At 50.1% G+C, this 15,996-nt stretch overlaps 1 protein-coding gene across 3 annotated transcripts in view; it reads left to right on the forward strand.

Moving 5' to 3' along the window:
- The window catches only part of NOS1 (nitric oxide synthase 1), a 151,094-nt gene that overhangs the window by 22,762 nt on the left and 112,336 nt on the right, over window positions 1-15,996 (forward strand). For all 3 annotated transcript variants that reach the window (XM_032168570.2, XM_058424857.1, XM_032168571.2), the window contains exon 2: window positions 7,089-8,233. In XM_032168570.2, coding sequence (XP_032024461.1) covers window positions 7,509-8,233 — 725 coding nt within the window. In that variant the 5' untranslated portion in view covers window positions 7,089-7,508. The remainder of the gene's footprint in view (window positions 1-7,088; window positions 8,234-15,996) is intronic.

Below are 15,996 nucleotides of genomic sequence, written 5' to 3' on the forward strand. Positions count from 1 at the left end.
TGTAAAAGGTAATACATATGTGATTTCAAAAATTTACATGATACTCAAATAGATAAAAAGGTATTCAATACAATGTATATCTCCCACTTACTGACTTCTAACATTTGTCTTAAGATGCAACCATTGATATCCGTTTCCTCCAGAATAATCTTTGTATTTACATATACAGAACCAACTTGCTTGCACCTTAATGGTATACCTTGGAGTTCATTTCTTATTTGCAGATAGAGATCTGCCTCATTGTTTTTAATGACACATTTATTGTACAGATGAGTTAGATTTTTTTTTTTTTTTTTTTTTTGAAACAGGGTCTCGTTCTGTCACCCAGGCTGGAGTGCCATGGTGCTATCTTGGCTCACTGCAGCCTCAACCTCCAAGGCTCAATTGATCCTCCCACCTCAGTCTCCAGAATAGCTGGGACTACAGGCATGTGTCACCATGCCTGACTAATTTTTATTTTGTTTTGTTTTGTTTTGTTTTGTTTTGTTTGAGACAGAGTCTCACTCTGTCGCCCAGGCTGGAGTGCAGTGGCGCAATCTCACCTCACTGCAACCTCCGTCTCCCAGGTTCAAGCCATTCTCCTGCCTCAGCCTCCTGATCAGCTGGGATCACAGGTGCCTGCCACCACGCCCAGCTAACTTTTTTGTATTTTTAGTAGAGATGGGGTTTCACCATGTTGGCCAGGCTGGTCTCGATCTCCTGACCTCAAGTGATCCACCTGCCTCGGCCTCCCAAAGTGTTGGGATTACAGGTGTGAGCTACCGCGCATGGCCAAATTTTTGTATTTTTTGTAGAAATGGGATATCACTATGTTGCACAGGCTGATTTCAAGCTCCTGGCCTCAAGCAGTCTGCCTGCCTCAGCCTCCCGAAGTGCTGGGATGACAGTCCTGGGTTAGATTTCAACTGACACTTGGAAGCAAGATTTTGGAGACTGGACTATTAGCCCAGGCAACACTCTACTATGACCTCTCTCTTCATATGGTTCTGGGTGGATTTTCTCTCTCTCCATGCTACCCCCACCATGCCTATTCCCAGAGGTCAGTTTCAAAAGGTGACGTGATATTTGCAAACCCTCTTTGTCATTTTTCTGGTTTCTTTAAAAGGGAAAACTTTAAGAAGTGTCTTCTGCCTGGCTGTTACCAGTAGGTTCTTGAGGAGATCTAGGGATGGTAGGCTACAGAAAGAACAACGGTCACACTCTAGACCCACGCTGACCAGTGGCAATATAATGCAAGCCATATGTGTAATGTTTGGCTTTATAAGTCACATTAAAAAGAGTAAAAAGTGCGGCCGGGCACGGTGGCTCAAGCCTGTAATCCCAGCACTTTGGGAGGCCAAGGCAGGCAGATCACGAGGTCAGGAGCTTGAGACCATCCTGGCTAACACGGTGAAACCCCGTCTCTACTAAAAATACAAAAAAATTCGCCAGGCGTGGTGGGGCATGTCTGTAGTCCCAGCTACTTGGGAGGCTGAGGCAGGAGAATGGCGTGAACCTGGGAGGCGGAGCTTGCAGTGAGCCGAGATCACGCCACTGCACTCCAGCCTGGGCGACAGAGCAAGACTCTGTCTCAAAAAAAAAAAAAAGGGTAAAAAGCAGCTGGGTACAGTGGCTCATGCCTGTAATCCCTATACTTTCGGAGGCTGAGGCAGGAGGATTGCTCAAGCCCAGGAGTTCAAGACCAGCCTAGACAGCATGGCAAAACCTCTTCTCTACAAAAATACAAAAATTAGCTGGGCATGGTGGCGTGTGTCTGGAGTCCCAGCTACTCAGGAGGCTGAAGTGGGAGGATCACTTGAGCCTGGGAGGTGGAGGCTACAGTGAGCCGAGATTGTGCCACTGCCCTCCAGCCTGGGCGACAGAGTGAGACCCTGTCTCACAAAAAAAAAGAAGAGTGAAAAGCAATGAGGAAAATTAACTTTCATAATAATTTTATTTAACGCAATATATCCATAACAGCATCATTTCAAATGCTCCACATTGTGGAGATGTTTATGTTCTTTTTCTCATACTAGTCTTTGTTTTTTGTTTTTTAATATTTTTTATTTCAATAGGTTTTTTGGGGAACAGGTGGTGTTTGATTACATGACTAAGTTCTTTAGTGGTGACTTCTGAGATTTTGGTGCACCCATCACCTCTCATACTAGTCTTTGAAAATCAATGTGCACTTTACTCTTGCAGTACATTGCAACCGAACCAGCCACAGTCCATGTGCTCAATGGCCATGTGTGTCAAACGGCTGCCATATTGGACAGTACAGGTCTGGATGCTCTAGCTATGGCTGGTCCATGTTGAATGAGCCCTTTGCTTCTCCAGGCCTCTGTTTTCTCATTTCTGAATGAGGAAGCTAGACTAGATAGGCTTGGTGGCTCCTCTTCATCCTAACATTCTTCATCTTTCAATGCTAAAAATGGAAAGCACGGGTAAACCAGGACAAGCAGGCTTCCCTGTGGGAGCTTTGTTTTCTCATCTATAAAATGGGGGCAATCGAATATGACCCAGATCCGCAGGCGAGGATGTGCTTTGTGGAGGAAAAGGAGGGAGGCATAGTGTTGTGAGATTATTTTCAGGACTGTGATTGACCACTCACTTAGACCCAGATCTACCTCCTTGATTTATGTCCCTGAACCTCATCTGCCTTATCCATCCATAAGGTGCAGATAAAAATGGCGCTTACAAGGCCCAGCATGGAGGCTCATGCCTGTAGACACAGCCACTCAGGAGGCCAAGGCAGGAGGGTCACTTGAGCCCAGGAGTTCGAGAACATAGCGAGACTCTGTCTCTACAAATATGAAAACAACTAGCTTGGTGTAGTGGCATGCACCTGTAGTCCTAGCTACTCAGGAGACTAAGGCAAGAGGATCACGTGAGGCACAGAGTTTGAGACCAGCCTGGGCAACGTATCAAGACTCTCTCTCTCTCTCTCTCTCTCATATAGTCTGTAACAATTAAATAAAACCCCTACGCAGAGGGCTCAGGCACCAATGCTTAGTGCACAGTAAGCTCTCAACCACAGGAGGCTGCTGCTGTTTCCTTTCCTTCTGTTGCAGAAATGAGGTTCAGGGTGGAGAGGGGCTTGGCCAAGGTCGCACAGAGAGGAGGGAGTAGCAGACGCTGGCCTATTTGGGCTTCCTCCCTCTCACTGGCAGGCATCCCCGATAGTCAGCTACTAATTTCCTCACAGCAAGGTAAATGAAATAAATACACCCGAAGCCACTGAACTACTTGAATGAGGCTTGGGTCCAAGTATTGTTTCCATGGTATGTACCCTGGCAAGCATGCATATGTGATTTGTTTAAAATCCCAGCTCCCAAGGGCGGAGGCAGGGTTGTCAGGCGATTCTATCCAGCAGCCGTCTCTCCGTAGACGGTGCCCCCCACCCAGACCGGCGTGAGATGCCTCGGTGTGATTTCAAGGGAAGGGCCCCCTTCTACGTGGCGCCTGAAGTACCTTTGGCCGGACAGTGACAGAGTAGAAAGTGCACTGAATTAAAAGCCAGGAAGTCCAAATCGTTATCTATTACATAACAATAATAGGAAGCCACTTTTCTGAGCTCTCACTACTCTATGACATTGCCAAGTTCTCTGCATTTACTGTTTCATTTAACCCTCCCCGTTACTCAGAGACAAGGTGATTACAAATGACCGCATTTTGGAACTGAGGTTCAGAGAAAATAAAGAACTCACCCAGAAACACCCGGATAGAACCAACAAGGACCTTAAAACTCTTCCCTGGGGCAGGAGGTGGCCAGCTCTCCCTACGGAGCCTCGTGGAAACTGGACATTCAAAAACCGGGATAAGCGGGTGTCCTTATAGCAGCTTAATTTATTCATCTGTAAAGTTGGGGGACAGCCGAACCTGATGTTGGTCAGGGCAAGGATGAAAAATATGATAGATGAGGATGTTTTGCGGGAGGAAAAGGAGGCAGAGAAAGTGTTGTGGAATTGTTATTAAGATAATGATTGACGGCCAGGTGCGATGGCTCATGCCTGTAATCCCAGCACTTTGGGAGGCCGAGGCAGGCAGATCACTTGAGGTCAGGAGTTCGAGACCAGCCCGGCCAACATGGCAAAACCCCATCCCTACTAAAAATACAAAATTAGCCAGGTGTGGTGGCGGGAGCCTGCAATCCCAGCTACTCAGGAGGCTGAGGCTAGAGAATTGCTTGAATCCGGGAGGCGGAGGTTGCCGTGAGCTGAGATCGTGCCAGTGCATTCCAGCCTAGGCGACAGTGAGACTCTGTCTAAAAAAAAAGAAGATGATTGACAAAGAAGAGCGCTCAGAACCCAGAGCTCAGACCCAGAGCTTGCTGTCTCCCTCCCTCTCTGTCTGTCTCTGTCTCTCAGCAGACAGAAAATATATCTGCCTCTCCCCAGCCCAGCTTCTTTCCAACTCCTTCCAAAGATCAAGTTTCCTTTCTAAGGCCAAGGTGTGAGAGAGAAACAGCGCACCAATTTCCCAAGCACCAGCCCAGAGCCCTCCCTGATTCTAGGATGCAGCAGAGAAAGAGAGAAGAACATGCTGAGAGTGGCCAGGGGCCGTTGCCAATTGCTTCATTTCTGTTTTCTTTTTTCCTTAAGCAAAGTACACCAAAGGCTAATTCCCGCCTCTGTCCTTTAGTAAGGTCTGGCCCAAGCCAGAGTCTGGAGGAAGTGAGCTTGGGGGCCTTGCCACCCCAAGAGGTGGCCTTTCAGTTGCTTCTTTCATTAAAGAATTAAGCCCTAATGCCAAACAGGATGCTCAAGAGAGCTCTGGAGATCCCGGCTGTCTCTGCCACCAACTGAAGAGTGAGCATCCTGGGTTTGGTACCTGCAGGACATGGGGTTTGGGGAGGGTTAAGGAAGCAAGGAGAGAGAAGGGCACAGCGGTCCTGGATGGGTTTCCCTGCAAACCAGAACCCCAGCAGCAACATGCTGAAAGACACTCAGCCGGTCGACACCCAGGCCACACACAGCAGAAAAATGACACAGCACGCGGGCGACGCATGAATACACAGAGAGAAACACACACACAGAGCAACGCCAGATGGAGAATGCAGCCCGGGCTGAGCCCGGGGATTCATTATTTCCTCACCCACACAGAGGGGCTTTAAAAGTTACGTAATGCAGGCTGCAAAGGGGAGGCTGAACTTGCTAATTACCACCCCACACACCCCCCCATTGAGGGGATCCAGGAGGTGGCACCTCCTTCTGGGAGGGGTCTCTGCACCCACATCCTGCTCTCAGAGGCAGCAGGAGCTTGTCAGCTGCCTCAGCCCCAGGGTGACCCTGGGAAGTCGCTAAAAGGGAAACGAGGAAGTGAGTGTCAGTTTGTTAGTCATGGCAGATGGGGGCTCCCTCCTGGTGCTGAAGCATGGTGAGGATGCCGGCAGGAAGGGGCTTTGGGACAGAGATGGAAGTAGCACTTGAGTGGGGAGTAGGGAAAGAGATGGAAGGGTTCTCTGATGTCCACTACCCATCTTGCTGGTATTGATGTTTGTAGTGTGACCAAACCTATCTTTTTGAACTTGGAACAAACAAATAATTATGAGTAGGGATGGGCGGCTACTTCCCACCCTACCCACACCCACAGATCACTTGCCGCACCCCAGATGTGCCACACCGTGCATGTACACCGCCCCGTGGGCACATTCTACAGGTGCTTGCCCCTCACCTGGGCCACAGCATCTCCAGCTGGGCCCCCTGTTGGCCTTTGGTACCCCAACCAGACCCCATTTCTTTGAGCCTGATGGAGTCAGTGACTTGGAAGTTGCCAGCATTTCAGGGAGAAAGTTAGGAGTTAAGAAAATAACTGGAATATAAATTTGATTTTGGGGGGGACAGGGGAGACAGTCTCACTCTGTTGTTGCCCAGGCTGGAGTGCAATGGCGTACTCTCAGCTCACTGCAACCTCCACCTCCTGGGTTCAAGCGATTCTTGTGCCTCAGCCTCCCGAGTAGCTGGGATTACAGGCACCCACCACCACACCCGGCTAATTTTTTCATAATAAATAGAGAAAGTGTCTCGCTATGTTGCCCAGGCTGGTCTCAAACTCCTGGGCTAATGCGATCCTCCCACCTCAGCCTCCCAAAATGCTGGGATTACAGGTGTGAGCCACCATACCGGTACAAGAATATAAATTTGAAAGAGCTAGAGTATAAGTTTAAAAGCTCAGGCTCAAGGTCAAATCCTCCCCCTGCCATTATTCTCTATGTGACCTTGGACAAGTTACTGAACCTTCCCAAGCTTCCCTTTCCTCTTCTATTGAGGGGTTATCGTGAGGATCAAAGGAGAAATAAAAAATATGTGTTAAGAGCGAACGTGCTCAAAAAGTGTCTGCCGTGTTTAGTCTTTGGGGTTTTTCCTTCTTCAGTCAACGAATATTCATTGAGTGCCTACAATGTTCCTATGTTTCCCTTAGGAGTATAAAATCTACTCTTCCTAAGGTTTCTCCATCAGAATTTCAGCTGTCTGTGGAGCACAAGTGTCTTCCACAATTTAATGTGGACCCATCTTCTTAGTATTTATGTTTGTAGTGTAACTAAGCCTATCCTTTTGAACATGGAACAAGCTAATAATTACAAAAATGGTTATGAAGGCCAACTGACATTCATCATCATTGGGTCCATGGAAGGCAGTGTCATTCCCGTTCCACTGGGCTTTGGGAATGGCTGCAACAGAGAGCCCAAAAATCTGTGCCAGCTGAGCCCCTGAGCTATGGATGGAAAATGTATACAAGACACAGAGAGCAACTAGGATGCTTGACAAGTTGGACTGATGACTTCTCGTGGTGGGAAAGAGATGAGAGGTCTTTTAATTCTCGTCACTTGATTTCTGGGGCTGAATGTCCATGTTTGCCCAGGGAGACCCTTTCGTCCCAGAGGGCTTTGATCATGGAAGTGAAACTAGGTAATTTGCAGCTAACCTTGAAAGGTGGCCCCTCCAGGAAGAAGGATTTTGTTTCTAGGTTGGCTTGAATTCTGGAGTGTCTTGTGGCTAGACTGTCAATTGGCTGCATTTTCTATCTCAGTTTTCAAGGTGGCGTTGGGCACTCTACTTCAATCTCTTTTTTTAAATTCTTTTCATCCCCTTCCTGTTCTTCCTCTTCAGCTCATGATGCCTCAGATCTGATCCGCATCTAACAGGCTGGCAATGAAGATACCCAGAGAATAGTTCACATCTATCATGCGTCACTTCTAGACGCAGCCACCAGACGCGTCTCCTTCCGTTTCTGCCTGACCTTAGGGACACATCCCACCGCCTCTCTTGACGTCTGCCTGGTCAACCATCACTTCCTTAGAGAATAAGGAGAGAGGCGGACGCAGGAAATCATGCCACCGATGGGCCACCAGCCATGAGTGGGTGACGCTGAGCTGACGTCAAAGACGGAGAGGGCTGAAGCCTTGTCAGCACCTGTCACCCCGGTTCCTGCTCTCGGTGTAGCCTGAAGCCTGGCTCCTCCTGGTGAAATCATCTTGGCCTGATAGCATCGTGAGGTCTCCAGACGGGACCCCTCGGAAGCTGGTTACCATGGAGGATCACATGTTCGGTGTTCAGCAAATCCAGCCCAATGTCATTTCTGTTCGTCTCTTCAAGCGCAAAGTTGGGGGCCTGGGATTCCTGGTGAAGGAGCGGGTCAGTAAGCCGCCCGTGATCATCTCTGACCTGATTCGTGGGGGCGCCGCAGAGCAGAGTGGCCTCATCCAGGCCGGAGACATCATTCTTGCGGTCAACGGCCGGCCCTTGGTGGACCTGAGCTATGACAGCGCCCTGGAGGTACTCAGAGGCATTGCCTCTGAGACCCACGTGGTCCTCATTCTGAGGGGCCCTGAAGGTTTCACCACGCACCTGGAGACCACCTTTACAGGTGACGGGACCCCCAAGACCATCCGGGTGACACAGCCCCTGGGTCCCCCCACCAAAGCCGTGGATCTGTCCCACCAGCCATCGGCCGGCAAAGAACAGCCCCTGGCAGTGGATGGGGCCTCAGGTCCCGGGAATGGGCCTCAGCATGCCTACGATGATGGGCAGGAGGCTGGCTTGCTCCCCCATGCCAATGGCCTGGCCCCCAGGCCCCCAGGCCAGGACCCTGCGAAGAAAGCAACCAGAGTCGGCCTCCAAGGCAGAGGGGAGAACAATGAACTGCTCAAGGAGATAGAGCCTGTGCTGAGCCTTCTCACCAGTGGGAGCAGAGGGGTCAAGGGAGGGGCACCTGCCAAGGCAGAGATGAAAGATATGGGAATCCAGGTGGACAGGTAAGCTCCACAGGGGTGTGTGTGTGTGTGTGTGTGTGTGTGTGTGTCTGTGTGTCTGTGTGTACATGTGTGCATGCTTGTGTGTGTACATGTGCATCTACTGAGACTCAGCCTCATAGCCCAGAAGCCAATCTGGGCTGTCTCAGACACCTGTTTTTGCATAACCACTTGACGGCCCCCTTGATCTTCACTTAAAATTACATTCGCAAGAGGCCAGAGGGCGTAGCTTCTAGGATGCTTCTCTTGTCACAAAACCCAAAGCGAATTAATCATCATGGTAGCAGACAGTGTGTCTTCTCATCTTTATCCCCTATAATCCTCCAGGAACCTTACTTGCATTTTTGCAATCTATGTTTCACAAGTGAGAAGACGGAGGCTCAGAGTGGAGGCTGCCCTTCCTGAGGTTGCCTAGCAAGTGGGAGGCATGTGTGCATGGCACCCTGGGGTGTGTGGCTCTGCAAAAACCCTTGGAAGACAAGAGGGAAGAGCTGAGCCCTGGGCAACCCTTAGCTTAAATCAGCTTTCTTCTCATTGCAGCCAGTCCAGGATGTGTAAAATTCTAAAGGAGGAGAAGGGAATCAAAGTCTAGAATTGGCCCCGGTTCCTAAAAACCGCAGTCTTGCTGGGATTATGTGGGAGCTGGGACTAGAACGTAAAGAACTGGGTACCAGCCGTCTATGTTTGCTAGATTAGTGTTTTCAATTCTCTGCAGGAGGAGAGCTGGCAACAGAGTGGGTGATGCTAGCTCCTTCTATGGGGAGAAATCAGCAGCTGGGCCAGGCACTCAGAGAATAATGGGTCAGGAGATAAAACACAGAGAAGAGTTTCTCTCTCCGCCTTCCATTTGCATCTTAGGTCTGGCACTGACGCTACAGCCCCTAATGCTGCCAAGGTGGGTCTAAGCATACCCAGAGGGAGGCTCAGTCTGGGGCCACCAAAAAATCCAGGCCAAGATTTCCCAACCCTTTCCCCAAGAACCCCAAAGTGTCCTCAGAGCACTTAGAGATCTTCAGGAACATTCCACCCCCCACAACCTGGGGGCCTGGATTAAGGTAGCTCCCCAGGCCCCTGCATTCACTCATTTAACAAATGTTCATTGAGGCCCTACTGTGTGTCAGGCACTGTCCTACGCTCTAGGGTAGAGCAATGAATGAAATCAACAAATCCGCTGCCATTGGGGAGCTCACAGTATAGTGGGGAGGACTGGTGATAAATAAGATAAATATATAAAATATGTAATGAGGTCATGCGCTACAGGTGCATAATGATGTCTCAGTTATCAAAGGGCCACTTATGTATCAGGGATCCCATTCGATTATAAAACTGTATTGTTACTGTACCTTTTCCATGTTTAGATATGTTTAGATACACAAATCCTTACAATTGCCTGCAGCATTCCGTACAGTCATATGCTGTACAGGTCTGTAGCCTGGAGGCAATAGGCTACATAGCCTGGGTGTGGAGTAGGCTCTCCCATCCAGGTTTGTGTAAGTGCACTCTATGATGTTCCCACAATGACTGAATTGCCTAATGATGCATTTCACAGAATGTGTCCCCATCGTTAAGTGATGCGTGACCATCTGTTAGGGATATATGTAAAGGAGATAAAGAAAGCAGGAAAGGGATTAGCCGGGTGTGATGGCACATGCCTGTAGTCACAGCTACTCAGGCAGCTGAGGCAGGAGAATCACTTGGACCCGGGAGGCAGAGGTTGCAGTGAGCCGAGATTGCACCACTACACTTCAGCCTGGGCAACAGAGCGAGAGCGAGACTCCATCTCAAAAAAAAGAAAAAAAAAAACAGGGAAGGATGGGATCAGAAATATTGAGAACTTTTAAATAGGGAGGCTAGGGCAGGTCTCACTAGGAAGGCAACATTTAAATACAGCCGGGCAAGGTGGCTCACGCCTATAATCCCAGCACTTTGAGAGGCTGAGGCGAGCAGATCACCTGAGGTCAGGAGTTCGAGACCAACCTGCCAACATGGTGAAACCCCATCTCTACTGAAAATACAAAATTAGCCAGGTGTGATGGTGGGTGCCTGTAATCCCAGCTACTTGGGAGGCCGAGCCAGGAGAATCGCTTGAACCCGGGAGACAGAGGTTGCAGTGAGCCGAGATCGCACCATTGCACTCCAGCCTGGACCACAGAGTGAGACTCCGTCTCATAATTAATTAATTAAATGCCTGGAGCAAGGAAGAGAAGGAGTCTGGCAGCTTTCTAGGGGGTAGGAGAAGGGATGGGCACTCCAGGTAGAGAGAAGATCCTGTGCAGAGTCCTCAGGTAGGAGTGTGCTTAACATGTTTGAGGCACTGCATAGCATGCACCTTCCTCCCAAACTGCCCTTTGGTGGCCCCTCAGTCTGTGGCAGCCCACCTCAGCCTGCCAGTGCATCAGAGTTTTCCTAACTTCTCACACCTGGACAAAAATGGGGCCAATTCCGGCAAGACCCCAGAGCCCCTCAAGGAGTAAGACAGGGGCTCCATCACAAGTCCCTGGGCAGAGGGGAAACCAGGGTCACTGGCCTCCCTTTAAGCCCCTTCCCCCCAACCTACTCCTTTTTTCCTCTGTACATTCCCTGGGGACAGCCTGGAGTCCTCCCTGCACCTTTGGTCCTCATCCCCAGGAGGAGGAAGACCAAGAGTCTTGGTCCGGATACTCACGGCATGGTGTGACGTCTCAGTGAGGTAGATGCATGCGTGGGGAACTCTGTGGCATTGGATGTCCATTTCCAGAGTGGGTAGCCAGGATTAGTCTTCAAGATTCTGCTGGCTGGGGGAGATTTGAAGCCTGGTTCACCCACAACTAGCACAGGAGGCCTCCCAGGCTGGAACCCGCGCCTCAGGGAGCTGCCACTGCCCGTGGGTCCCTCCAGCAGCACATGCAGTGGAGGTGGCATCTTGACGCCTTGTTGTGTCTCCCAGCAGTCCAGCTCATGCCATGGAGTTAAATCCTAAGGCAGCTGTAGGATCCAGAACGGAAGGCATTGGCCTTGTTTGCCAGAAGGCTTTGGGAAGTGTCCCTCCCAAAAGGCTGCCCCCAAGCACCACCTCTGCCTCCCAATCTTCTACCACCCTCCCTGTCCCTCAGTGCTCCCTGTCCCTCAGTGCTCCCTCTCCTGAGAAGAGCAGCACCAGAGTGGGAGCTCTGTCTTACTTTATATAAGCAGAGTCCCCTTCCCATGGGCAGCTGAATCCCAGCCGTATCTAATGTCCATGCACTTCATTGCAATTCTCAACTGGGCATCAGGTGGGCATGGAGGGGTGAGTATCAGAGTTCTGAGGGGCTCTATTTCAGCCACATCCCCAGAACCCCAGGAGTCTGAATCTCTGTATGTGATGTGGAGATGTCCCCCAGAGGATCCCAGTGCACCGTCTCTTCCAGAACTGGGAGCCGGGTCCTTCCCCTCCAGGGAGTTCGTTTGATCCTCCCCCCCAGCCGACAGTCTGGGACACAAGGATTGGTGCAGAACTCTAGGCTTGGGTGTGATGTGGAGGACTTCATGGGAGCCCTCGTGTCACCAAGCACCAAGGGGCTCCTCTCCAAACGCCATCTCAGAAAGCAATCTCCTGCCTTTGTTTCCCCGAGGAAGAGGGAGGGACAAGCTGGCCTGCCATGGAGTCCTGCCCCTGCAGACCTATTTTCCCAACTCAGGAGGCTGCATCCAAGCTCTCAGCTTCCCTCATCCCTTGCGGCCCTCCCACTAGTCACCCATCTCAGCTGTGACCATGATGAGGTGGTTTGCCTGAAAGCGGCCAAAAACCCTGCTTCAGAGGAGAGACGAGGTCTAGAGAAGGTGGCTTAGAGCAAGTACAGGGCTCTGTGAAACCCACTTAGGTGAGCAGTTCTAAGGATGAGTGATATTTAATAATAGTGTGTGTCCTCCTTGCTCAATGGCTTGGACTCAAAGCACCCCCATTTCTTTTTTTTTTTTTTCTTTGAGACAGAGTCTCACTTTGTCACCATGCTGGAGTGCTGTGGTATGATCTTGGCTCACTGTAACCTCCGCCTCCCAGGTTCCAGCAATTCTCCTGCCTCAGCCTCCCGAGTAGCTGGGATTACAGGCATGTGCCACCACACCTGGCTAATTTTTGTATTTTTAGTAGAGACAGCGTTTCGCCATGTTGGCCAGGCTGGTCTTGAACTCCCGACCTCAGGTGATCCGCCCGTCTCGGCCTCCCAAAGTGCTGGGATTACAGGAGTGAGCCACCATGCCCGGCCAGCACACCCATTTCTTAACACATATTTTAAAATGTCTTTACTAACTGGATGCTAATTCATGGATCATATAACCTACTCGCACTTCATATTTTTAAAATCTAATATAATGCCATTAACTATAAAATGAAGGGGACCTCATAAAAGTAACTTATAATTTCAAAAGCCTGTAATTTAACATATCAGTGCTCAGACACAACTGCACTGGAATGATCAGATGTTTGCGCCTAAGCATAGAATTGCAGCAAACACAACAGCGTCAGAAGCAGAGACTGACACAGGTGTGTTGTTTTGGCAACTCAAATGCCATGAGCAGCGTCGCCTTGGTGATGCAATTTTCCAAAATGGTGAATGACTCCTGATAAAACAATGGGTAAATCAATCTTTCCTTAATTTACCCAATGGATTTACTGCACGGAAAATTCAGTCTGTTTTAAAGCCGTATTTATACAAGAGAGAGCTGGGATCTCAGCCCAGGAATATAAGCTTGCCTTTTATATGTGTGAAGTCCCAGAGATCGTGTGGCATGCAAGACTCTCTTCCTTCATGTTCCTGGTGTTGCAGGATGGCCACCACCCCTAATGCCACCTCCCTCCTACTACAATGTCAGGAGCACCCCCACCTCCATCCTTGTAACAACCAAAACTACCTCCACAAATTAACAAATGGCCTCCTAGGGGCTGAAATAAGGACCTCTTTAGGCATCAGTGTCCCAGGTCAGGAATTGGAATCCCAGAGCTAGAATGCTCTTTGGGGTCACTCTTGTGACGGGCAGTCCTGGCTTGATTCAAGCCGCTTAGAGCACATGGCTACCTGGAAAATGCTCATCCTCCCAGTGACCTCTCCATCCAGGCTGCATGTCGGGGTGGGCATCAGCACTGGCATCCTGGATGCTGGGTGAAGTCGCTGGCCCAAGAAAACCCACGGGCTTGGGTGACAGTGAAGCCCACCAGTCCCAGAGCCCCAGATCCAGGGCACACATGCCAGTCGGGGAGCCAAGCTGAGGTGGGAGCCATCACTGCTTCTCAGCAGTGCCTTGTCTCCCCTGCTCTGTTGTCCCCATTTTCTTTCTTTCTTTCCTCTTGGCAACAGTCTTAATCTCCTGCCACGTCTCTTCCATTCTCCCATGGGGCGTCCCTGTAGTTTCGGGATGGTGGTACTTATTTGGGAGGAGAAGTGATGTTTACTCTGAAGACAGTCTTATCCCTTCATCCCAGGAGGAAGGTGGCTCCAGCAGGCAGTGGCAGCAATACGAGGGGGGTTGGGGAAGGGGGATAGTGAATCCCAAAGTTTCAGCACATTCTGTACTTGGGAGCAGTCACTTTATTCATTTATTTATTTATTTAGAGACAGAGTCTTGCTCTGTAGCCCAGGCTGGAGTGCAGTGGCGCCATGATGGCTCACTGCAATCTCTACCTCCTGGGCTCAAGTGATCCTCCCACCGCAGCTCCCCAAGTAACTGAGACCACGCCCAGCTAATTTTTTAATATTTTTTGTAGAAACAGGGTTTCATCATGTTGCCCAGGCTGGTCTCAAACTCCTAGCCTCAAATTATCCACCTGCCTCAGCCTCCCCAAGTGCTGGGATTACAGGCGTGAGCCACTGTGCCTGGCTGGAGCGGTCACTTTAAAATGCTGCATGTAAAAGAATATCCAGGTTACTCAGCTTGCTGCCCTGAAGGAGGGTTCCAAAGAGGCCAAGGTCCCCGATCCAGTGTCCATCTGGACCAGCAGGTCAGCCTCACCCTGCGCTGATAACCCCTCCCACTTGTAGAGCACTTGGTTACTTACAAAGTCTCTTCACAATAGTTGTCAGCCTCTTCCGAGAGTGTCTGAATTCTGCCCCATAAGTAGGATGTGTGGTTTCAGCCACCACAGAGGCTCAGAGAGGTAAACAACTTTCCCAGGGTCACACAGCACTGGCCACAGGATGCTCTCCTGGTTCTACCTAGAAGCTTCATAGTGAGTGTCTAGAACTAAAGAGACAGGCGAGGTGTGGTGGCTCACGCCTGTACTCCCACATCTTGGAAGGCTGAGGCAGGTGGATCACTTGAGGTCAGCCTGGCCAACATGGCGAAATCCCATCTCTAGTAAAAAAAAAAAAAATTAGCCAGACGTGGTGATGCATGCCTGTAGTCCCAGCTACTTGGGAGGCTGAGGCAGGTGAATCACTTGAACCTGGGAGGCAGAGGTTGCAGTGAGTCGAGATTGCCCCACTGCACTCCAGCCTGAGTGACAGAGCCAGACTCTGTCTCAAAATAAAATAACAAAATAAAATAAAATAAAATAAATAAAATAAAATATTAAAGGGACGCTAGGCAAGAGAATGTGGCTGGAGGAACAGAAGTCAATTTCAACCCCAGAGAATCAGCTCAGTTGTCAGAGGCAGAGAAGAAAGCTCCTTCCCTGGCAAGCCTAAGTTTTATCATTATTAGGCTTGTCAATCTCTGTGGAGCACTAGAAGTGAGTCTGGCTCCATGCTACAGTCTGTATGTCAATTAATTCGTTTTCTCTGCACAGCACTTTGTTTTCCTGATGGGGAAACCAGGGCTCAGAGAGGTATGGTCACTTGTCCCAGATCACACAGCTAGCAAGTAGCAAAGCCAGGACTTGACCCCAAATTCATACTCTTGGCCTCTACTGAATTTCTAGATTGCACTGTTGGCCACAGTGCACTTGGCTTCTAGCCATCACATTTTTGAGGACGCTGGAATATTTTCTCAGAGTCTGAAAGGGAAACTGAGGCCTTGGGTGCCATCTACTAAAGAAAGTGCCCCTGGCCTGTTGTAGCTAATGCAGATCACCCTGAGGGATGCCCGACATTGAGATGCCCAAGACCCAGCTTCACTCAAGCAACAGGAGGGACTCCCCCATTTATGGAAGGGCCCCTTCATTTGCTCTGTGGTCCTCATGCCCTTTCTTCTTCACTGCAACCTTGGTGGGCAGGCAGGCTTATCCCATGGCTCTTCCTCAGAATAAAAGTCTGAGTACCCACCTGACAACATGGCAGGGGCACAGATGGAGAGAAGGTGGAGGATGGGATGAAAAAGCCCATTCTTCATCCAAGGCTGGTTCCCACCCATGGTCTCACCATTTAAGCACCACATTCCATTCCTCTCTGAATCCCCATCATTTAGTTCCAAGCTTGACCCCAGGGTAGGCCTTAGAGGAGGGAGGGAGGGAGGGAAGGAAGAACGCATGAAAGAAGGAGGGAGGGAGTAAGGAGGGAAGCAAGGAAGGAGGTAAGGAGGGAAGGAGGAAGGGAGGGAAGGAAGGAAGAAAGGAAGAGAGGGAACAAGGGAGGGAGGGGAGGAGGGACAGAGGGAAGGAAGGAGGGAGGGAAGGAAAAGGAGGGACAGAAGGAGGGAAGGAAGGAAGAAAGGAAAGAGGAAGGGAAAGAAGGAGGGAGGGAAGGAAGGAGGGAGGAAGGGAAGGAAGGAGAGAGGGAAAGATGGAGAAAAGGAAGGAAGGAAGAAGGAAGGGAGGGAAGGAAGGAAAAAGAAAGGGAAGGAAGGAGAAGGGGAAGGGAGGAGAGAGGGAGGGAAGG

The sequence above is a fragment of the Hylobates moloch genome, unplaced genomic scaffold (assembly GCF_009828535.3).
Source record: "Hylobates moloch isolate HMO894 unplaced genomic scaffold, HMol_V3 SCAFFOLD_12, whole genome shotgun sequence".
Classification (NCBI taxonomy): domain Eukaryota; kingdom Metazoa; phylum Chordata; class Mammalia; order Primates; family Hylobatidae; genus Hylobates; species Hylobates moloch.